This window comes from Ctenopharyngodon idella, chromosome 4, assembly GCF_019924925.1.
Source record: "Ctenopharyngodon idella isolate HZGC_01 chromosome 4, HZGC01, whole genome shotgun sequence".
Taxonomy (NCBI): Eukaryota; Metazoa; Chordata; class Actinopteri; order Cypriniformes; family Xenocyprididae; genus Ctenopharyngodon; species Ctenopharyngodon idella.
The window spans coordinates 17057431-17080948 of NC_067223.1; the positions used below are offsets into that span (position 1 = coordinate 17057431).

Genomic DNA, 23518 nt, shown 5'->3' on the forward strand with positions numbered 1-23518 from the left:
CAACAGTTTTCTTACCTGTACACGATAGTGTTTTGCTTCAGGCGAAACCGAAACCGAACTTTCTGTGTCCGTAGTCATTCAGTTTGAGATGCAGATGATTGTTTCGATTCTTTGAAACACGGTTCAATCCTGTTAGTTATGAATGGAAGAAACTGCAACGCGCAATATGGCGGAATACGTCCCGCCTTTTAAGTAAAAGAGCCAATCGCTGATTGATAAAGTCATTGCGTCACTGCAGCAGCCGTTAGAAGCTCCGGTTCCCATAGAAACCTGAGACTCGCGCTTAGGGCTGCACATGCGCATTGGCTCGTCTAGCCTGAAAAATAAGCTTTTTTAACGCTATTTGAGCATAAGAAACAACATTTATGGGTCAGATTTTGTTGCTGATTTGAAATACCTTATGTAATTGTGAGTTTGCAAAGCAGTTTTTAAGATTTCAGGATTCCCCCCATTCAAATAGATAGGACTTGGACTTGGATGCCTGAAATGGCTGCCCTGAGGCGTTGCAAATATGGCTGCCTAATGAAGACTTTTCTCGACTTTGTTCTTTGCGGTCTTTAGCCGCTGCACTGGACCTTTCACTGGAAACTTAAAGTAACTCACTTCCGCTAAATGTTTACTCTTTGAATTCCTTCACCCGGGAACAATACAATTCGACACCATTATGACTAAAAGTTTGCGAAGAAATATTTCCTACTAAAGCAAGGTTGTATTTGATTCTGGTAAGCATATCAGACTGGTGGGCGTGGCTTTGGACATCAATATGCCCAGTGCATTATGGGTGTTGAAGTTTTCCTACCTATTTGGCATCAAGGAAGACAGCAGCTTTTTTCTCAGTTTTCTCGTCAGGTAGCGCCGATTTAAATTTTTTCTGCCTTTCTATTGTAAGTTTTATTAAAAGCCCATTTTGCCAGATGTGAAGTAACCCTTATTAGCTCCATTTGACACACAATGACACACGTATATGATTTGGATCAGCTGTGCACACCGAACCAGCTAACAAAAATGTTCTAAAATGTTTTCCTAACATTACCATTAAATTATAAAAACATTATTTCTGAATGTTCAAGTTTTTAAAATGTTTTAAAAATGTTTTTTCTTGGTTATGTGAACGTTAAGGGAACAATCCATAGTATCATTCTTCAAACATTATGGTAACGTTCTCTGAAACAAGTAGAAACATTTGAAAAACATTAGATGAACGTCCAACTAAAACATTTCAGAAAAAAATGTTCAATGAATGATGTTTTTGTGCTAACATTTTGAGAACATATTAATGTTACTGGAAGAACCTTTGTTCATAACTTCGAGAGAACCTTGCCAGAACATTAGTGCTGACTGTGAGAAGAAAGCGTCTGTGTTCAAGTGGCCCGTGAAACACGAGCGAATCACCAGCGGCCGCTTTTCAATGCCAGTGGACACAGAACACCCAAATCCCCCAGACAGCCAATCAGCAAAGACCGAATCCCCGCGGGCCAATCAGCACAGACCGATCACACGTCTCAGTGATTTGAACAAAGCTGCAGCTAATTAACAAAACAAACATTTACTTATAAACACACATCGTGTTTTTATACAGCTGAAAAGAAGCAAATGTTCATACAGGTACAAAGTAAAACGAAACATTATTATTGTTCAAGTATGTGCTTTTGTAAAGGCAGCTTGGACGTCTCTAAATGACAGTTTATAAAAAGTAATACAATGTCCAGTAGAATATGATCATATTCCATCCACTGATGAGAATGAGATTTCCATCGCTCATGGTCCCTGTGGTGCAGCTGCCTCACAGGACGCTGGTCCCCCCGGTGCAGCTCTGCCACAGAGCAGTAGGTCCCACGACGGAGCTGCGTGGAGGTGAATCAGCTCAGAGGATCTCCAGGGACCATCTTTGATTCATTTTGTTTGGGTGGAATTCATTGAGAATAATCTGTCTTTTGTCAAACTGCTGACCTCCTGCAGAGAGAAAAAATGGTTATTTTCTATCTTAATATCTTCAGTCATTTTGCTTCTCCAGTAAATGTATCTTGATTTAAGTATGTTTGGATATTTGACAAAAATATGCAAGTAAGAAAATCTTTTTTTTTTGCAATGCATTTTAATTATTTAAAAAAAAAGGTTATGATTTTTATCATGATATAACATTTCAAATATGACATTTTTTCGGCATTAAGTGCTTAAATGACACAAATGTCGATCATAATGGCACTACAAATCATTTTCTTTATGCAAAATATATTATGACAGGAATTTCTTCCTGTTAAATGATTAATGATTTGTAGTTCGTTAGTTTCTCTCATCGTTTAACACTTTCTGAACCACCTGTCATCTGCTGATCACATGTGAAGCTCAAGCTCTTTTTGTAAGAAGCTAAGAGCATCTGTTGCATGTAAATATCAAAAGTTTCTGTGTGAATCCACCAGGTGGCGCTACACACTCATCTATTTACCTGTAATTGAAGTAAACTGCCACATTTTTGAGGTTAGCATAAATCATGCGTATTTATGAGACAACTATATTAAGAGTAATCACTTCCAGCAGACTAAACTCACTAGTTTTTCCCCCACAGAGTCATTTAAGGAAGGACACAGATCAGTTAATGAGTTGATGCCATAAATCACTCGGTGTCTCTGTTAAAGGAATGTTCCGGGTTAAAACTACTTAAACCTGATTACAACAGAAAATTCTTGCTCACTCTTTTCTCGCTCTGTAAAAACAAACGTGTTTACGGTAACAATCTTTCAATGGAAGTCTATGTGGAACAGGTTTTGATAAATGAAACGAAGCTGAAATAAGTTGAAGTTTAAGCACTAAAATTATTAACTGAAAATAAATAACTAAAACTGAAATTAAAATAAAATGAAAAAAGCACATACCAAAATTACTAAAAATGTAACTAAAATGAACATGAAAACTAAAAATATAAAAATAAAAGCCAATTCAAATGTAATAAAACTTTAATAAAACTAATATAACAATGTATTTAGTATTTCTGTCTTGACTGAAGATATTAAGATATGAAAAATACATCAAAGTGAAGTGAGTTTGTGCTTAAAACAAGAAAGGAAAAACAATATTATTTTTCTGACTCCACTGGCAGATATTTGTTCTTGTTTTAAGCACAAACTCACTTCATTTTGATGTATTTTTCTTAATATCTTCAGCCATTTTGCTTCTCCAGTAAATGTATTTTAAGAATGTTTAGATATTTGTGCTGGAAAACAAAACAGAAACACATCATTTTTACAAACTGAAGGTTGAAATAAGTCCTAATGGATCTCACAGACGCTTGTACTGAATTGGAAGTATCTTCCACTGACCTTTGACCTCCAGGACAAGGTTTGGTTCGACATTATTCCGTATGATCCCGTCGCTCGTGATGTTCCAGAGCTGCTGAGGTTTTTCAGGTTCTGCAGACAAAACGGCTCGAGCGCCGGGCATCAGAACACCAGAACCCACATCCACACAGCAGTCCAGCAGCCACTGACACACACACACACACACACACACAGTCATACACTTCAACAGCACTAACATAATAACTAATACAATATATTAATATACCAATATACCTTGCAGTGCAAGCGACCGTCCCGATAGGCCCAGATCTGATCCACTCCGCCCGTCTCCTCGTTCACCTGGATTCGCATGAGTTTGATGTCATCGAGTGACCCGGTGACAGACATCATTAGCCCCGCCTCTTCGTTCCGCAAACGGAAAAACATTTGTTTCTGACGGGAGAAATACAAACTGTGTGTTATGTCATGCAGACGCTTTGATAGTCCCGCCCCCTAGTGCTTCATCACTGCAGTGGGCGGAGCCTCTCACCTGAATGAGTGGCCGGAGCGATCCGATTCGAAGCCAGGAGGAGAGTTTGGGCCAATCGGGAATGGCGCCAGGCTTCAGCAGGAACTGAGACCCTCTGAAGTTACTGGCCTCATACAGAACCCACCTGTCAATCAACACACACACACACACTCAGAGGGTGGTGTTCTGGATCTCAAACACTGTGCGTCCGTCTCTATGCTCACACTCCGTTTGTTTGGAGTTTGTGGTCAGTTCAGGCTAAATATACGTCCTCAGATGCTCTTTCATGGAAAGAATTCGCCAATTGTGGGAATGTTTGTATTCGGGAGTCTGACGTCTACATCTTAAACGCAAAAGTGAATATTTGAGCTTGACATTAACATGTTGTGAAAGTAAATGCACAAAACACTGATAATACACATTATAATACAGAAATATCTAGTACAATAGTACTGGTTCTCATGTACACTGTACAAATGATTTAACGTTTAATTCAACGTGACACTTTATAATTGTTTTTTAATTGTTTTACTAGCAATTTCAGAGAGAAAAACGGTTTTACGCAGTGATGTAGGAGAGAAAGTTTCACACGACTGTGTTGAATGTAACAGACCGCTGAAGTCTTTCCACTCCTACAGACTGACACGTTTCCTGTTCGGCCTGCAGGTCTGACCGTATATAAACACTGGAATGACTGTGTTCATGGAAACCAGTAAACATAACAAATGTGAGTGGAGAAACGCAAACACACGTGTTCAGAAACTGCTAGACAGAATGAATGAGTCTCAGTGTTTTTAAAGTGAAACCAAAAATTGAATGTGTGTGAGAGTGTGTGTGTGTGTGTGTGTGTGTGTGTGTTTCTCACATGCCGCCCTCCACCAGTATGGACGAGACTCTGGTACAGCTGTCCGTCAGCTGCAGGTTCACAGAGCTGGACTTCAGTAAAGTTCTCCTTCCTTTGAATCCCGAACGCTCGAACAGATCGATAGACGGCAGAGAGAATTCCTGACAGAAGAGGAATCAGTATTATTCGAGGTGTCCGTACACAAAAGTTGCAAATATTAAAGAGGAACTATTCTGCTCTTGATGTTGTTTTTGGGCTCTACTAGAACAGGTTGATTATTTTCCTCATATTCTCCATTGTTCAGCTCCTCTCTTCCCAGTCTGTCAGTAACGCTCTGTTTAGTTCCTGTCTCTATGAAGCCCCTCCTTCTGAAAAGCACAATGTGCTCTGATTGGTCGGCTGGAGCAGTGTGTTGTGATTGGTGTTTGGGAAATGTCTCGCTCCTTACCATAACTGCCAGTTTCAACACACTACTAACTAACTCAACCAGGCCCCGCCCCTTTATTCTGCATATGAATTATTTAAATGAGGAATATTGTGAAGAAAACTCAAGACTACAATGGAGGAGTTTCAGGGAGTTCAGAAACACTGACACTGATATAGAGAAGAACTGGAACTTTGCAGAGCTTTTTCATGCTCAGACAGCAACAATTACACACTGAAGACAGATGAAGATGCGAAGACAGCAGAATAGAACCTCATTAACTAAAATATTCAGTAAAATTGCTGAAAGAGACTCACGTGTTCGATGGGTTGGATGGACAGCACTGATGTGTTGGGTTGTGTGAAGCCCATCGTCTTCAGATCTGGATAAACACCTTCCTCCAGAACACACTGATGCCCAGAGAAACACTCACGACTGAACGCCAGCCAGCTACAACACACACACACACACACACACACACACACACACACACACACACACACACACAGATGTTCACATGAGGGCAGAAAAACACAGACAGACAGACAGACAGACAGATGAGAGAAGAGATCTAACCTTCCAGCAAAAACCCTGCAGGAGCACATGGTGAACCCTTCAGGCATTGTGGGTAATGAGTCCTGCAGAAGTACAGACGTCCCACCGAATCCAGGCTCAGAAAACAGCTGGATCTATTATAAAAACAAGATTACACTCCATAATAAATTAAAACAAAATATAATAATAATAATAATAATAACAACAACAATAACATGATAATAATTATAACAATAATAATAATATTATTATTATTAATATATTTAACAACAATTGATATTTTTAATAATAATAATGATTAATAATAATAAATTAATGTAAAAATAATAACAATAAAACATTAATATAACAATAACATAATTAAGAATATGTTAATATTATTATAACAATAATAAATAATAATAAATTATAAAATAAAATAAATAATAAATTAATTAATAAATAAAATAAATTTATAAAAAATATTAAATTAATAAATTAATATAATAATTCTAACAATACTATAATAATTATTAGTAGTAAATGTAACAATAATTAATAATAATATTAAACAATATAATAATATAATAATTATCATTATTATTAAATTTAACATTAATATTTTTTTATATTATTAATAGTAATGACTAATAATAATAATAATTAATAATAATTAATTAATTTAATAATAATAACAATAATATTTATTAATATAACAATTATAATTATTATTATTATTATTAATGTAATAATAAAATAATTACTATTATTGTTAGTTAATTAATTAATTAATATTATAATAATAATTATTATTAGTGTTATTAATAATAATAATAATAATAATAGTTGTTGTTGTTATTATTAATTTAATAATAATAATAATAATAATACAATTTTTCTTTACAAACCTGGAAGTGGCAGGAGTTTTCTAGATTTTCCTGAAACAATTAAACGTAAAAGCAAACATTAATATCTGATCTTGGATCATTATATTTCATTCACAAAGTCAACATGAAATCAAAACATGTTTCTGCTCTTGTTGTGAGTGATTCATCAATCTGCATTACTCTAAAGAAAATAAATGTGTCTTTTCATCATCAGTCCCTCATGTTTTTTAACCACCTGCCAAAACCGAGACGCTTCTCACCATCCAGTCAATTCCTCACGGACCAATTCAAACCCCACCCTGCGTTTGATAGTGGATTATCCTGTTTCACTCGAGCGGAAGTTTGCTTAGTGCAGAACAGTAATTACAGAGCGTCTCTCACCAGAGTCACTGGGATCACAGAGGAGATTCGGCTGTCAGACGCGCCCCAATCCTCCGGGCTTCCGTACAGACCTTTCTCCAGAACATACTGCTGACCGCAGAGCCCGGGCTCCTCGAACGCAACCCAACTACAACACAAACACACATGAACGAGGAGTTACACACACACACACACGGATTGTGAAAGCACTGCACCAACTTCACACTCTCTTTCCATCTGTCCACCCATTTCAAATGAAAAATATTTGCATATTTGCTCTTCGTTTGTTGACGCCCTCATTCCTCTGAAAGACTATCAGCCCGAGGCGTTTGTGTTTGCATGTCACATGACCTGCCATTGGCGGGAAATTACACACATTAACCCTCACAGATGTGTAAACAGACTGAAAATAACTGCATGCAACTTTTTGAGACATTTGGTTTGGACAGAACCGGACATGCACACTTGTGTACTGATGTTTCTAGCCTCTCTATTGGCTGAATAAACTGTAAATCAGTGACTCACACTCCTGCCAGGACCTCGATGGAGCGGGTCTGCGTGCCGTAGTGTGTGTTGGCCACGTTTTCCAGGGGATCCAGGAGGTCGATACTGACGCCCCGCTCTGAAAAGTCCAGCTCACTAAACATCTTCATATGAGGGGGAGAGAAATCCTGGAAAACAAGCCAATTCAAAGCATTTTTACGATCTTCTGTTGATTGTCTTAAAATAGAAAGGTGAAGTTTTTGGCGCTGGTTCTGGTGCTGGTATTTCCTGGTATTGTGCGTCCGGAGCACATAAACACGGCAGGTATGCGATGGAGGTTGCGTAACACGTTTGGCACTGTGCTGTTTACTTGCTTCGATAATAATGAGAGATGTGCAAAACCATTAAAGAAGAACACTGCAAAACATGACGTTCTTCCTCAGTGTTTCTGTCTTGTTTTCCAGCACAAATATCTAAACATTCTTAAATCAAGAAACATTTACTGGAGAAGAGAAATTACTTAAACATATTAAGACTTGTTTACAGAAATAATTACTAAATAATTAAGTGAGTTTATTTTTCTGTCTTCATTGGCAGATATTTGTTCTTGTTTTAAACAAAAATTCACTTAATTTTGATGCATTTTTCAGAAAACAAGACTTAATATATTTTAATTTTAATTAATTAAATTTTAATTTTAGTTTTTATTATAGTTTTATTAATATTTTGAATGAGCTTTAACTTTTATATTTTTAGTTTTTATGTTCATTTTAGTCATGTGCTTTTGTCATTTTATTAGTTTTTTTATTTGAAATACTAATATTTAGGTTTAATTTATCTGTATTTCAGTTTTAGTTTTTATTTATTTCCAGTTAATAATTTTAGTGCTTCAACTTTAATTTATATTTTATTTTATTTATATTTAAGCTTTATTTCAATTAACAGAAATGTTTTTAAAGTGCCCCTATTATGCTATTTATGTATATTTTAAAGGTTCCTAATGTTGTTTGTCGTCTCCTACAACAGGTTCACATGCATCTAAAGTCAAAAAACACTTTAATTTTCTCATAATATCCACTGCAGCATCAGCTCTTTTCTCTCAGTGTCTGAAACGGTTCGTTCGAAGATTCGGTCTCTCTAAACTCCGCCTTTCTGAGAGCTGCTCTGCTCTGATTGGTCAGAATCCAAACGCTCATTATCATATCTGAATCTCAGCTCTTGATTCACAGTGATACGAACAGTAACGACGGCGTCGGATGGCGTTCACAATCAGCTCTATTACACGCCACATGAAAGGGAATATTCGAAAAATAGTTTTAGTTATCAATAATAACCCTGTAGTGAACCTTTCTCTAGTAAACATGAGACTCACCATGAGGACGGGCCGCAGAGAGAGCAGCTTCTGCCCCGTCCCGCCCCAGTCTCTCCAGTCTAAATACTCTCCTTCCTCCAGGATGAACTGCTGCCCGTCAAAACCCTCGTGCTCGTATCCAACCCACCTGAGACGAGAAAAGCATTCATTACCAGAGCTGATGTAGAGCGCAAGAAATTATGTTCTTCCTCAGTGTTTCTGTCTTGTTTTCCAGCACAAATATCTGAACATTCTTAAATCAAGAAACATTTACTGGAGAGGAAAAATGCTAAATCATGCTAGAAATGTGCTAAAACTTGATAACAATGTGTTAAATCATGCTAGCAACATGCTAATTCATGGTAACAACATGCTAATCATGCTAACATGATCAAAACATGCTAGCAACGTGTTAAAAATGCTAGCAATGTGCTAAATAATGCTAGCAATGTGTTAAATCATGGAAGAAACATGATAATTCATGTTAATCATGGTAACAACATGCTAAAAACGTTAACAATGTGTTAAATCATGCTACCAACATGCTAATTCACGGTAGCAACATGCTAATCATACTAACAACATGATAAAACATGCTAGCAATGTGTTAAAACTCTTGAGGTCACTTACTCTGAGAGCCAACAAAATGACTTTGGATAACTTTATTTAAGAATATGAAAATCACGTTTTTTAGGACTCACAGGCCTCCGAGGATCTTCAGTGATTCCACACAGTTCAGCCCGTGATCGTCCGGGTCTGTTTCCATCCTGCCAAAGGAAAACACGTCTCCCTGCACCTCCACGCAGCGACCCTCCAGACCGGCCTTCTCATACAGCACCGCCTGAAAGAGACCGAGAGATGAAGGGTCTCTATCACCGTAACTCTTGAGAAGATACTGGAGACTCTGAAAGTCCAACACACCTTCACTGCAGTCGGGTTCTCTACTTTCGGAAGGCCCTGTGAAAGAAGCACATGTGAGTTGACAGACATCATGAAGACTGGAGATTTGTGAATAATGCCAGCGTGACGCATACCATGCGCAGGGGCCTCAAAGAGCCCACAATCGGCGACTGGAAACCCCAGTCCTCGGGAAACGGATATTCTCCGGTCTCCAACACTGCCAGCAGACCCTGGAAACCTGGATCACTGTAAACCAACCACCTGCAGATGAGAAACCACACCTGTCAATCATCAACTGGCCAGTTGCAGAGCAGTAAAATCTGGATCATGCAAACTTTAGCTGTTCATGACCATTTTCCCCAATCTCTGTTACCTAATAAATGGTATTTTAATTGACAATTAACAAATATCAAAAAGTACTGCAAATATGACTGATTATTGTTGTGTGCTATGGTTGTTGATCTGGACACACGTTGCTGAAAATCATTTTTGAAGTGCTGGTTGGCAACATGCTCCTCCAGCCTTTCATTTTCTCTTTCTATTCCTGCTCACATTTCACCTGTATAACTTTCATCTGTCATTCTGCTCTTTTCCTCAGAATTCACGTTTTCTATTGTAAACATCTCTGTTTCTTTGTAATTCTCACTGTTCTCAAGTTCTGCCGCCCCTGTTTAACGTGCACACACACAAGACATATAAAGGTTTCGGACACGATAGTATGTTAAATCATGCCAATAACACGCTAATTCATGCTGGCAGTGTGTTTTTAAGTTATTTCAAACTCTCACAACTTTACTCGTCTAGTTAGCAGATTATTCCCCTTTTCTTATTAAAACCAACAGAATAAACTTTTTCCTACAGTCTAAGTGGTGGATTATATGGCTTCTGATATTGGTTATATGGTGCTGTGTGACTAATGCCTCTGACTCAAACACCCTCATGAAGCATAACACACACATGAATCATCAGGAATCTCGTGATTATGTTTTCAGAGCGACCTTCCACAACACTGCCAGTCTTTCAACACACATATTTTCACTTTCTAAAGAAAATCAGAGCCAAATCATGGGAGAGTTGCTAAGGTATTCTGGGTGATGTTTAGCATGTTGCTATATGAGGTTGCTACGGTGTTCTTTTTACTTTACCAAGCATCACAAACAAGCTGTTGCCCAGTTATTCACATCAGAAAGTGAATCGGATTTCTTAGTAAAGATGTGCATGTCAAGAGCTTCAACTTGACCACACACACCCAACAACTGTGTCCAAACACACACCCCAGTAAACGTTCAAGGTCTGAGCAGGGCGTGTTTGTGAACTTACAGACCACTGTGGACTTTGATAGAGCCGGTGTTCTGAGGAAGGCCGAAACTGCCCACTTCCTCAGTGACATCCACATACTCAGAGCTTCTGCCCATGCCAGTGGGCTCGGTGAACAGCTCTATCCGGGGAGGAGTGTAGTCCTACAAATACATTCAGGAAAACACAGCAGTCACTCCAGTTACTATTGACACTTCAGAACGTTTTTAAAGAAGATACTCTTGAGGTCACTTACTCTGACAGCCAGGCGGATTGAGCCAATGACAACAGGGGCTGATGTTTCTTCGCCCTCTTCTGCCCACTCATTGGGCAGTTCGACAACACCTTCCTCTTCCAGAGCGATGCAACGTCCCTCAAATCCTGGTTTCTCATACAGTATCCAACTGCAATAGGTCAAAGTGCACCATTAAATCTAAACTACTGAAAGGCACATCATCCTGAACTGAGTACTTGATCTCCATAGATGTGCGTATTGGCTGCTTACCATCCTCTGACCACTTTCACAGATATCACACTGGACAGCTGCATTTGTGTAGCATCAGGTTGATCCCTGTAGAACTCAAAGGACTGACCGTTGAACTGATGGTGCTCAAATATCACAATCTGACGGACACAAGATGCATTTAATCCAGCAATGCGTTAAATCCTATAAGCAATATGCTAAATCATGCTAACAGCATGTTGAAATATGCTAGCAATGTGTAAAATCATGCTAGAAACATGCTAAGTCATGCTAGCTTTGAGCTAAATCATGATAGCAACATGTTAAATCATGTTAGCAACATGCTAAATCATGCTAACAACATGTTGAAATATGCTAGCAATGTGTTAAATCATGCTAGAAACATGCTAAATCATGCTAGCTTTGAGGTGAATCATGATAGCAACATGTTAAAACAGGTCAGCAATGTGTTAATTCATGTAAGCAACATGGCAACAATATGTTAATCATGTTATCAACATGATAAAACATCTTAGCAATGTGTTAAATCATGCTAGCAACATGGTAATCATGCTAACAACACGTTAAAACATGCTACAAATGTGCTAAATCATGTTAACAACATGCTACCAACATGTTATATCATGCTAACAACATGCTCAATCGGACACAAGATGCATTTAATCATCCCAGCACTTTATGGACTTTATAAATCAGAGTAATTCTCTATTATGGGGGCACTTAGAATTATTGCCCGACTGGTACAACAAGTTACAGTTGATGTACTTTGTCCACATATTTAAAGCATAAATGAAATTCCAAAAACTTGACTCTTGTTATGCAAACAGAACAAGGAACACAGCTTCTAATAACTAAAAATCTGTTGACAAGTTTGAAATGTTGTCAAACCTTTGCAGGACGCCGATGGATTCCACGAGCAGTTGGAATCTGAAAGATAAAACACCATGGCAGTTTGTGGTTAGGAGAATGATAAAGGTAATTCTTTTGACAAACAGTCAAAAATAAGATCCAGTGATGTCCCAATAGAACAAGTTAAAACTTCAAATTTCTCATGTTATCATGTACAAATACGGACATGCATGAATAACACTCTGGCGTGCAGTTCTTCAGAGTGATTGCAGCTATGTACAAATACATTTCTGGGATTTACAAAGAAAATACACATATGGTGATGGACACATACATTTGGGAGTTCTCTCTGAGGTTTAGCTTGAAGGATTTGAGCTTCTGGAACTTGAGGTGCAGGTGGAATCGTAACTTCTTGGGTTTTCCTGTCAGCTATGTCAACAGTCGTATTCAGATCCACTAGACCAGGTATGGAAGCACTTTCTCTAGCCACCTAGCCAGCCAAATACACACAAACACTGAAATATGTGACATATTTTACACTATAAACAACACTATGAGAAACACTAGCTGGGTATATGAACATATAAATGTGTGTTGTTGCTGTGGTCAGTGTGATGTATGAATAAAGGAGGGATGGCTGACCAGTGGGTCGATCTTATTTGATGATCGAGTGGTTTCAGACTCCTTTGGAAGAAATTTCTCCAGGATACTAGGCAACTTGATGTCTTCAAAGGAAGGAAGTGGTGGAGGAGCACTAGCATCTGTTACCAATGTGGCAATGGGGTCTACTGTAGTTGTTTTCAGGTCAGGCATTAGTGTTGGTCCATCAGGTTTCAGAACAACATCAGAACCAGTCTGGATACTGCTAAGAAGTGGTGGTGCTTTAGTAACTGGAGGGTCTGCTGAAGTTGTTTTCAAGTCAGGTTTCGGGGTAGGTCCATCATCCTTAGTAGGTTTTAGAACAACCTGGGAAGTAGTCTGGGTACCACTGGGATGTAAAAGTGCATTAGTGTCTGTTAACACAGTAACTGTGGGGTCTCTCGAAGGTATTTTAAGGTCAGGTGTCATGGTAGGTCCATCGTCCTTGGTGTGTTTTAGAACAACCTGGGAACCAGACTGGGTACAACTAGGTGTAGGAGGAGAATTAGTGTCTGTTAACATTGTGACCTGGGGATCTAATGAAGCTGTTTTCAAGTCAGTTGTTTGCGTAGGTCCATCTTTCGTAGTAGGCTTTAGAACAACCTGAGAACTAGTCTGGGTATCACTAGGAGGTGCATTAGTGTCTATTGCCATAGTGACTGTTTGGTTCCTTGAAGTTGTTTTGAGGTCAGGTGTCATGGCAGACACAGGTTTTAAAATAACCTTAGAACCAGACGGGGAAGAGCGGCCATCATTCTTTGCTAGGACTTCCTCTACCATGACCTGTTCGGGTGATTCTGCAGTTGGTGCCAGCTGTGATTGTGGAGGTGATGTAGATCCAGGAGCATCGCTGGGTGAGAACAGCCCATCTGAAGGACACTCAGTGGGGCTTAAAAACTCCATGCGTCTCAATTTGCTGGGGCTGCGTAGAGCGCTGACAATGGAGCACCTCTCCAAACGAGACCTTGTTTTCAGTGGTTCTGTTGTACTTATATCTGACTCCTCCTTTTTTTCTCCCTCATCCATTTCAGACTTCTTCTTTGATCTCTGGAAGATCAAGGACCTAGTGAGGATGCTCTCACGCTCAGGTTTTGTCCACTTAGGTTTGGTGTTCTCTTTCTCGGCCTCTGTGTCTTGACTCTTGGATACTGAACTAGTAGCCAGATCCAAAATGAATTCCCTCCTTCTCCTCAAGCCATGCTGGAACTCCTCCGGATCAAAGGGTTTCTCAAACCGGTCCTCTCTGATGGCAGGCAGGACAAACGGAGGGGCTTGCAGGCGATGTTGGTTGTGTTTGCGTTGAGGAAGACTGAACGGCATTGCTAGCCTTTTCACATTTGCAATGAAGTCATCTGGGTCGAATTCTCCTGATGTATCCAGGTTGGTCTCACTCACAGATGCGCTGAGGTTAGGTTTTGGTTCTGAAATCAACTGCTTCTTCCTTTTAGGACGTTGGTAATCCACATCAAGCCAGCTAGATGGAGAGTCCCTGTTCAGGGAGGAGCTTCCAGGTGCAGAGGGGATTTGTGGAAGGTGGAAGGGTTTGGGGGTAAATTCCTTTTTTCTTGTGGCTGGATCTGTAGATTTGCTGGAGGGAGATGGTGATTTCTCACTGGCTGATGGCAACGTGTGGGAAATCTTCTCTATGGTTGAGGCATGAGGAGGCAAGGTCTTTTGCTTGACTGATGCTGGTGAAGGTGGGGTCTTCCCATTGTTATAATCTGGTGGTGATACTGTCTTTTCTTTGGATGAAGGAAGTGGAGTTATATTCTCTCCACTGGTAGAGGTTAGTGGGAAGGAGGATGCTGGCGGTGGTAGCGATGTCCTCTCATTTTTAGTAGTCTTATCTTTGGAGAATGGTGAATCGGTTTTGGCTGGAGGTGGAGCATGTTCTTTAGTTGAAGATTTTGTAGAGGTGGTCTTTTTATTACTTGAGGCTGGTAAAGTCGAGGTTGTCTCATTGGTTGAGGCTGGTAGAGGCGTGGCCTTTTCATTAGCTGATGCTGCTGGAGGCATGGTGTTTTCATTAGTTTGGACGAGCAACGTGGAGATTGTCTCATTAGTTGAGGCTGTAGTCTCTTCATTAGTTGAATCTAGGGGAGTTTTAGTTGTTTCATTAGTTAAGACTAATGGAGGTGTGGTCTTGTATTCACCTGAGCCTAATAAAGTGGAGGTAGATTTATCGGTTGATGATGGAGAAGATGTGGTCTTGTCATTTGTTGAGCCTAATAATGTGGAGGTTATTTCAATGGTTGATGCTGGTAGAGGCGTGGCCTTTTCATTAGCTGATGCTGTTGGAGGCGTGGTGTTTTCATTAGTTTGGGCGAGCAACGTGGAGGTTGTCTCATTAGTTGAGGCTGGTGGAGGCTTTGCCTTTTCATTAGATGAGTCTGGTGAATGTGTGATCTTTTCATTAGTTGATGCTAGTGGATGCGTAGTCTTTTCATCACTTGTCTTTCTGTTAGCTGAGTCTGATGGAGGTGTTATCTTTATATTAGTTGAGGTGGGTAAACTGGATATTACCTCATTAGTTGAGGCTGGTGGAGGTGTGGCTTTTTGAGGTGTGGTTATTTCATTGATCGAATCTGATGGAGTTGTCTTATTTTCATTAGTTGAGGCTGGTGGAGGTTTGTTTATGTCATAATTGGAGCCTAATGAAGCAGAGATTTTTTCTATAGTTGATGCTGGTGGAGGCATAGTCTTTTCATTAGTTGAGGCTGGTGGAGGTTTGTTCATGTCATCACTGGAGCCTGTTGAAGCAGAGATTGTCTCAATGGTTGATGCTGCCTCATTGGTTGAGACTTGTGGTGGTGTAGTCTTTTCATTAGTTGAGGCAGGCAAACGGGAGGTTGTCTCAATTGTTGATGCTGGTGGTGGCGTAGTCTTTTCATTAGTTGAGGCAGGCAAAGGGCAGATTGTCTCATTGGTTGAGACTTGTGGTGGCGTAGTCTTTTCATTAGTTGAGGCAGGCAAAGGGCAGATTGTCTCATTGGTTGAGACTTGTGGTGGCGTAGTCTTTTTATTAGTTGAGGCAGGCAAAGGGCAGATTGTCTCATTGGTTGAGACTTGTGGTGGCGTAGTCTTTTCATTAGTTGAGGCAGGCAAAGGGGAGGTTGTCTCAATGGTCGATGCTGGTGGTGGCGTAGTCTTTTCATTAGTTGAGGCAGGCAAAGGGCAGATTGTCTCATTGGTTGAGACTTGTGGTGGCGTAGTCTTTTCATTAGTTGAGGCAGGCAAAGGGCAGATTGTCTCATTGGTTGAGACTTGTGGTGGCGTTGTCTTTTTATTAGTTGAGGCAGGCAAAGGGCAGATTGTCTCATTGGTTGAGACTTGTGGTGGCGTAGTCTTTTCATTAGTTGAGGCAGGCAAAGGGGAGGTTGTCTCAATGGTTGAGACTTGTGGTGGCGTAGTCTTTTCATTAGTTGAGGCAGGCAAACAGGAGGTTGTCTCAATGGTTGATGCTGGTGGTGGCGTAGTCTTTTCATTAGTTGAGGCAGGCAAAGGGCAGATTGTCTCATTGGTTGAGACTTGTGGTGGCGTAGTCTTTTTATTAGTTGAGGCAGGCAAAGGGCAGATTGTCTCATTGGTTGAGACTTGTGGTGGCGTAGTCTTTTCATTAGTTGAGGCAGGCAAAGGGCAGATTGTCTCATTGGTTGAGACTTGTGGTGGCGTAGTCTTTTCATTAGTTGAGGCAGGCAAACAGGAGGTTGTCTCAATGGTTGATGCTGGTGGTGGCGTAGTCTTTTCATTAGTTGAGGCAGGCAAAGGGCAGATTGTCTCATTGGTTGAGACTTGTGGTGGCGTAGTCTTTTCATTAGTTGAGGCAGGCAAAGGGGAGGTTGTCTCATTGGTTGTGGCTTGTGGAGATGTGGTCTTTTCATTAGCTGAGTCTGATGGAGTTGTGTTCTTTTCATTAGGTAAAACCGAAGTTGTGTTCTTGTCATCACTTGAGGCTGGTTTAGAGGTAATCTTTTCACTGGCCTGGCCAGACTGTTCGGTAGATGCTTCATTGGCTGTTGATGACAACGAAGTGGGCTTCTTTTTCGCTGAGCGCAGAGATAGATTCTCATTATTGGGTGGTATTACAGGAAAAGTATTTTCATGGCTAGAGCTAAGAATTTTTTCTTCTGTCTCTACAGAGTTTATGTCTCCATTTACTATGGATGTAATTTCTGTGCTAGTGACTTTACTCTTGGTTTTGTTTGTGCCTCCGTCTTTAGTTTCAGCGCCTGGCTTTTGTTGTTGCTGTTTTAAGTCCATTTTACTGGATGCTGTCCGTGTCTTCTGTTCTTCTCGGTTCTCTGATTGGCTCTGTGGGGGTGGCCCGCTTCCTTCTGTAGGTGGAATCTGAGATGAAATGATGGTGTCAATTTCATCATTTTGTTTTTTTACCAATGCAGGGTTTGGTGTTGCCAGTGCCCTACTTGTTGAAGCATCTTTTTCTTTAGTCTGATCGTACGATTCAGTAGAAGAGTTTTTCTCTGTATTCTGAGTAATTGTTGTGTCTTCCTGCCTACCGTCATTGGGCTTTACAGCTGAGGTGTCCTTTGATTTACCTGGTTTAGTTGTAGTTTGTCCTTCTATATTTTGCTTTGATGTGTTGACGTCATTACTGTGTTTGTGTGTCTCAGTAGTTTTCAGTTGTTCACTTGCTTCTGTCGCATTGCATTTTTTCTTGCTCTGAGTGGTTACCTCAGTCACACAGTCTTTTTCTTTACTCTTGTGGCTTGGCTTTGATGGTCTTTGTGTCTCGTCTGATTTTGGATCATTTTCAGGGGTATTTTTCGCTTTATGCACACACCTAGTGGTGTCTTTCTCAGGTAAGACCAACATATCTGTCTCACTCTCTCTATTCCGCATGGCATCTTTCCTAGACGATGCAGTGCTGCTATTGGCTGGCTCAAAGGAGTCTTTAGAGTTGGCCGCTTTCATGTCCTCTGGGGATGGTGGTTTCTCTTCTCTTGTCACAGATGGATCTAGTTTCCCTGACTCTCCAAACAATGTGTTTACAATCGTGTCTCTGTTCTTCCGCCCCTCTCCCTGCTCTCCTTCTAAGCTCTGTTGAACAGGCTGCTTTTTGTTGCTGTTTTTCTGTTGCTCTGAGTCAATGCCTGTCCGTTCTATCTTCACTTCATTTGAGCTGTTCTCAGTTTGGGAGCTGGATGCCTTGGAAGCAGTGGTCACTATCTGTGATTCAAAGTGACTCCTATTCTCTCCCTCCTTCTCATCCACGCTTTTCATTTCTTTGAAACCTTTTGAGCCCATACGTGGAGCCTTTTGTAACCTCTTTGAGTCAGTGTTTGATGTTGTCTCCGTGCTTTGCATTACATCTGCTGCTTTCTCCAACTTTGTAGGAAATTTAGTCTTTTTGCTTGTGACCTCCTCACCAGAAGTGCTTTTTAAAGACTGGTCTTCTGCATCTACAAGAGGTTTTAGATCAATATCAGGCGCTGTGTTGTGCATGACTTCCTGTTTACCTTGACCCACTTCTTGTTTGTTCTTGCTGGTGGGGCTGAGCGGTTGAGCCGTATCTTTGCTTCGTCGTTTTTTAGATCGTGAGCTTGTCCGGTTTGGTGATTTCACCTGAGGGGTCTCGTCAGTAGGAGATGAAACTGTCAAGACAGAATCCAACTCTTTATTCCCAATGTCACTTGTGCTCTCTGACAATGCTGGTTTGCTTTGTGTTGCATTGTGGGATTTGGAGTCTGTTTGATCTATGGGTTTGAGTTCTCCGCTGGTATTTGCTGTAGATTTTTCAAAACTTCCAGAACAAGATGCTTCCGTATGACCAGCTGTTTTTGACTGTCCTTCCTTCAATGTATGACCAGACACTCCAGACGACAATGTTAACTTCTCTTCTCCCCTCTGCCCTGCAGCGAAATTCATCGCCCTCTCTTTAACCGTTTGCTTCGGAGGTGCAGAACTGGGCCGCGTTCCAGCATGTTCTGTGAGACGATTAGCCACATTTCGAGCTGGAGAAATATCCAGATGACGTGGGTTTGTGGAGCTACTAGCAGCTTTGTTCGCTCCTCTTTCAAACATACTGATCTTGTCTGCGATTCGGCCCTTTTGATGACTGGACTTCACAGTAGTGCCGTCCACTCTGTCCTCTGGACATCTGTAAAAAAAAAAACAACAACAATAAAGGTCAAAAGAACAAAATAAAGTGCTTTTGACATCTCTATAATGTTTACTTTATTCATTTTAGCATCCACTCCCTTCATTAGTTGTTGACTCATTGTGTCTTTCCTCATTCTCTCTCTTTGGCTATTCTTCTTCATTTCTCCTCCTATGTTGTTTATCTCTTTGAAGCAAACCACAAATCTATTAAGAGACTGCATGCCTTCCCTTTCTTCAGCACATTTGCATTTTCGCTTTAATAGAAAGTGACTAACACTTGTGCTGCAAGACAGTTTCAAAAGTTGCACAGAAAATTCAAAGCATAGTTCATTTCTCACTCTGTTCCTCACCCAAAACTATGACTATCAGGAGACACATGGACTGTTGCTGTGATTTTTGTTTAGTGCTTTTTTCCTTTTTGGTGCTTGAAATTAAAAATCACTGATCACTTTCTCTGAATGAAAAAAAACACATCTTGAATGAACTTCAAAATACCTCCTCTTGTTTTCAGCCAAAGAAATAAATCATAGAGGTCTGGAATAACGTGAAGGTGAGTAATTTATTTTTAGGTGAACTATTTTTTTAGGAGTTGTTAATGTAAACAAAGCTGACATCTAGAAAAACTTCCATTTGACAATGTAAGCACTTAATTGTTATGATAATGCCTCTTTTCAAATGCAGAGAGCTCTTGGAACAAGGTCAGGAACATTAACCAACAGGTTTTAATGTATGATGAGTTTACAGCCCAGAGGAATGACAAGAACCTGATAATAATCACCTCGTGAGAGCACAAATTTCACAACATGACGCATGGTGTTTTATCCTGATTATCTCTAAGAAAGATTTCCCACGTTTAGTTAAACTTTAAACATTTTAAATTGTTCACAGATCAAATAAACAAAAAGAATCTGGCTTTCAAAAGTATATTATGTTGTTATTGTTAGCACATTAGCTACAAACAGGTTAAACAGGTAAATTTACCTCACTCTCTCATCAGATCTCGGCTGTTTGGGATCCGTTGTGATTTTAAACTTCTCATGATGATCTTCATTTGGGTCCTCTGAGGTGACTACCACCTTTTTAGCAAAGATCTTCTCACTGTGAGACACCTTGATACTCCTGCGTTTGGATTCAGCGCTCTCTGTCAGCCTCACCACAGGTTCCTCGTCCATGTCTGAATCAGTGACGAAGGCCAGCGCGGCAAGGACGGGCGGATCTGGGGAACTCGGTGAATCAGCTGCGTCCTCGCTCAGGTGCGCTTCCACCCATTCTGCTCGGACAACATCCTCACGGTTACCTGAGTTCGGCTCTTCTGCTCCGGAGCATTCCAGAGCGTTATTTTCCGCCTCCTCAAAAACTGAGTCAGCACATGCCGTCTGTGGGCTGGTGGCCAAACTGGTTGCTGCAGGACTATCAGGCTCAGTATTGGTTGGGGATTTAGTTTGAGACCCGCCCACATCTCCATGAGAGCTCCGCCTCCTTCTTCCAGATCTCCTCCGTCCCATTTTCTCTGTCTTATATTGATCAGAGATGTCAGGTGATGATCTCCTTTTGTAGCTCTCAAACGACTGACTACGTTTGCTTCTGTTTTCACTTGTTTTCTCCTGGCACACCTGGGTTTTCTGTTCACCTCCTGTCCTCTCCCCCGTCCCGTCTCCCCCTCCACAGAAGCTTCTCAGATGTTTGGCATTCCGGCTCAGGGAAGGGCTTTTCTCTGCTGAAACGGTTTCACCTACTGCAGGACTATCTGTTTCATGTGCACCAGCAGTTGGGAGGCTGGTTTCTCTGTGGTCCTCGTCAGACGCCTCCTCTCGCTGTGTCTCGGAGGTGGGCTCATCTCCGCTCAGCACCTGGCCGCCCCAACCCCACGACAGCCAGCTCCCAATGCGACTGAACACCCCTGGGCTGCGCTCCTGAGGACTCTCAGCCTACAAACACAAACACATGAAAAATGCACAAGGTTTAAAGAGGACTTGATTGTGTTTTTGGGCTCTACTAGAACAGGTTTTCCTGCTTGAATGTTCATTATTTTCCTCATATTCTCCATTGTTGCAGCTCCTCACTTTCCAATCTGTCAGTAACGCTCTATTCAGTTCCTGTCTCTATGAAGCCCCGCCTTCTGAAAAGCACAATGTGCTCTGATTGGTCGGCTGAAGCAGTGTGTTGTGATTGGTCAGGAGCTTCGAGCATGTTTGGTGAAATGTCCCACCCCTTACCATAACCGCCAGTTTCAACACACACTAACTTAACCAGGCCCCGCCCCTTTATTTTGGGTGAGAATTTCCACAAGAAAACCCCACTATATATATAATTCAGTTTGTAATGAACTACTGAGTGGCAGCACTGGTTTTCAGCATGAATGCCACGAAAAACACACTAAACACATTCAAAACAAGAAAGAGCTTTGCGACTGACTGTACAAATAGATTTGACACAAAACCTGAGGTATACTTTTACAGACTGCCGAAAGCTAAAGAAAAGAGAAGCTGCAATTCACAGAAACAACTGGATTTGCAGTTTTCATTTTGTCAATATGTTGAATTTTGGGGTAGAATCATACCCTATATATTATATTGTCATACAACTCATCAATTAAATATTTAGCATCTTATATTCTGCATAATTGGGTGTTTTTAAATAAACACTTACAATACAAGTTTTAGGACTGGATGATATAACATTGATAGTGATCATATAACATTGACAGTGATAGTGATGATAAGTGATCACCCAGATTTAGACCTTACCTATATTGTATTTATATAATGCGTTCACAGGCACATTTGCTTTATGTATTTCCCAGGCGTCGAAAACAGGCACATATAAATGTCTGGAAACACGATTCCTGGCTGCATGTCAATATCCATGAATTACTGGATCCTTAGTAAGTTGTAACAGGAACATTATCGAGTCCAACCTTTAGTTTAATCGTTTGTTTTACTTGCGTTTTCGCAGTTTCCCCTAATCACGCAGCAGGATCTTTTGCCACTCAGTCCGTCTGAGGGGAGCGTGTTCCGGCGGGAAAGTGACGTCAATGCATATACCCTCTAATAAAAGAATTATATCTCACAGTAAATTCGAGTAGGTTGTATACTTTTACTTTTTTAAATGTACTAATATATGTTATATGTTGAATTCATGTTTATAAAAAAAAAAGACCCTGTAGACCGTGACGTCATATCACGACCGTTGCAGCATCCGATGGAATTTCTCTCGTTTAAAGTCTAGTGTGAACGCGGCTTAACGCTTAAATCGGTCATATATCTGTCAGTTAATTAGGATCGCCCTCAAAATAATGTAGGTTTAGTTTCTGTTACTGTAACAACAGTATAAAAAAAATAATAATAACCATCATTGTCATCAGTTTAACTTGAAGGAGACTCTGGTTATACAGCAGAAACAACTAGTATTTTGTATTTAGTATGGATTCTTTGAATGACTTTTTGTCTAATAAACTAAAGCAAAGTGTGCTTTTTTTCTCTCCAGTCAGTCTGAGAGAACACTTAAACAGCTCAGGGAATGTTCTCAGAACGTTCTGGCAATGTTCTCTCAACGTTATGAACATAGACATCGTTCAAAGTTATCTTGTCTTTAATAATGTTCTCTAAACGTTAGAACAAAACATTCATGGAACATTTTTTTTCTGAAATGTATCAGTTGGACGTCGTCTAACGTTTTTAAATATTAGTACTTGTTTCAGTACGTATAATTCAAAAGTAACGTTCCCATAAAATGGAATGTTCCCTTAACATTTGCATAACCAAGAAAATGCGTTTTTAAAACATTTAAAAACAGAGTCAGTAAAACGTTCTTATAACATATTTTTGTTAACCAACACATTTTTAGGATTTGGAAAAATTAATAAAAAGCGAGAAAAATATGAATAATAAAGAAACGGGAAAAGTATTTATACTCGTTATTGAATGTCATTCAGTAGAATCTCAGACAGTCATTCTGCTGAAGTTCATCAGAACTCTTGATCTCTAGAGAAACTTACTGTCCGGATCAGTGGCGCGCGAAACACCCAGAGAAGCGCGTCTTTCGTCCCGCCAGCGAGAGTCGTGAAATGATCCAGCCCTGCGGCTCAATGAATCCAGATCGATAAAACCGAATCCGTCGGAATGAAAGTCCGGATCAATAAAAGAACGCTTCAGGGGGTGGTTAATTATTACTGAGCTACAGGACGCGCGGAGAAGCGCTGCAGTGACGCGCGCGCGGGGAGACGGAGGGCACGAAGAAGGAGGCAGAGCTGGATTGGGTTTCAGAGGATCAGATGAACCCAATCCAACACAATGAACAAGAGAACATTCACAAACCACTTCAGGTTTCCATCCTCCCAAAGTCAGTTGCTTACAGCTGCTGTCATTTCAGCACATGCTGTTCATTGTAGTTTTATTATAAGCTTATTTAAAATATAAATAAATATGCTTCATTGAAAGATGTTTTAATTATCATGCGAGTTTGTTTTAATTTGTAAAAACCCAGCCAATTATCTTTATTATTTTGTAAACATTGCTTTTAAAACCTTAAAATATACAGTATT

General features: G+C 40.3%; 1 protein-coding gene across 1 annotated transcript; it reads right to left on the minus strand.

Annotated features, from left to right (window-relative positions):
- Nucleotides 1–1527: 1527 nt before the first annotated feature.
- On the minus strand, nt 1528–23301 carry crybg1b (crystallin beta-gamma domain containing 1b). Its single transcript, XM_051892199.1, has 22 exons — nt 22973–23301; nt 19957–20903; nt 12859–18973; nt 12551–12706; nt 12256–12294; nt 11389–11507; nt 11140–11287; nt 10908–11047; nt 9722–9848; nt 9609–9644; nt 9389–9528; nt 8709–8835; nt 7379–7524; nt 6875–7001; nt 6515–6544; nt 5649–5761; nt 5390–5522; nt 4670–4809; nt 3826–3949; nt 3570–3728; nt 3318–3480; nt 1528–1953 (listed from the first exon to the last, which is right to left on the minus strand). The coding sequence occupies exons 2-22, from the start codon at nt 20478–20480 to the stop codon at nt 1865–1867; spliced, it is 8895 nt and encodes a 2964-aa protein (XP_051748159.1). The 5' UTR covers nt 20481–20903; nt 22973–23301; the 3' UTR covers nt 1528–1864.
- Between the last annotated feature and the right edge of the window lie 217 nt (nt 23302–23518).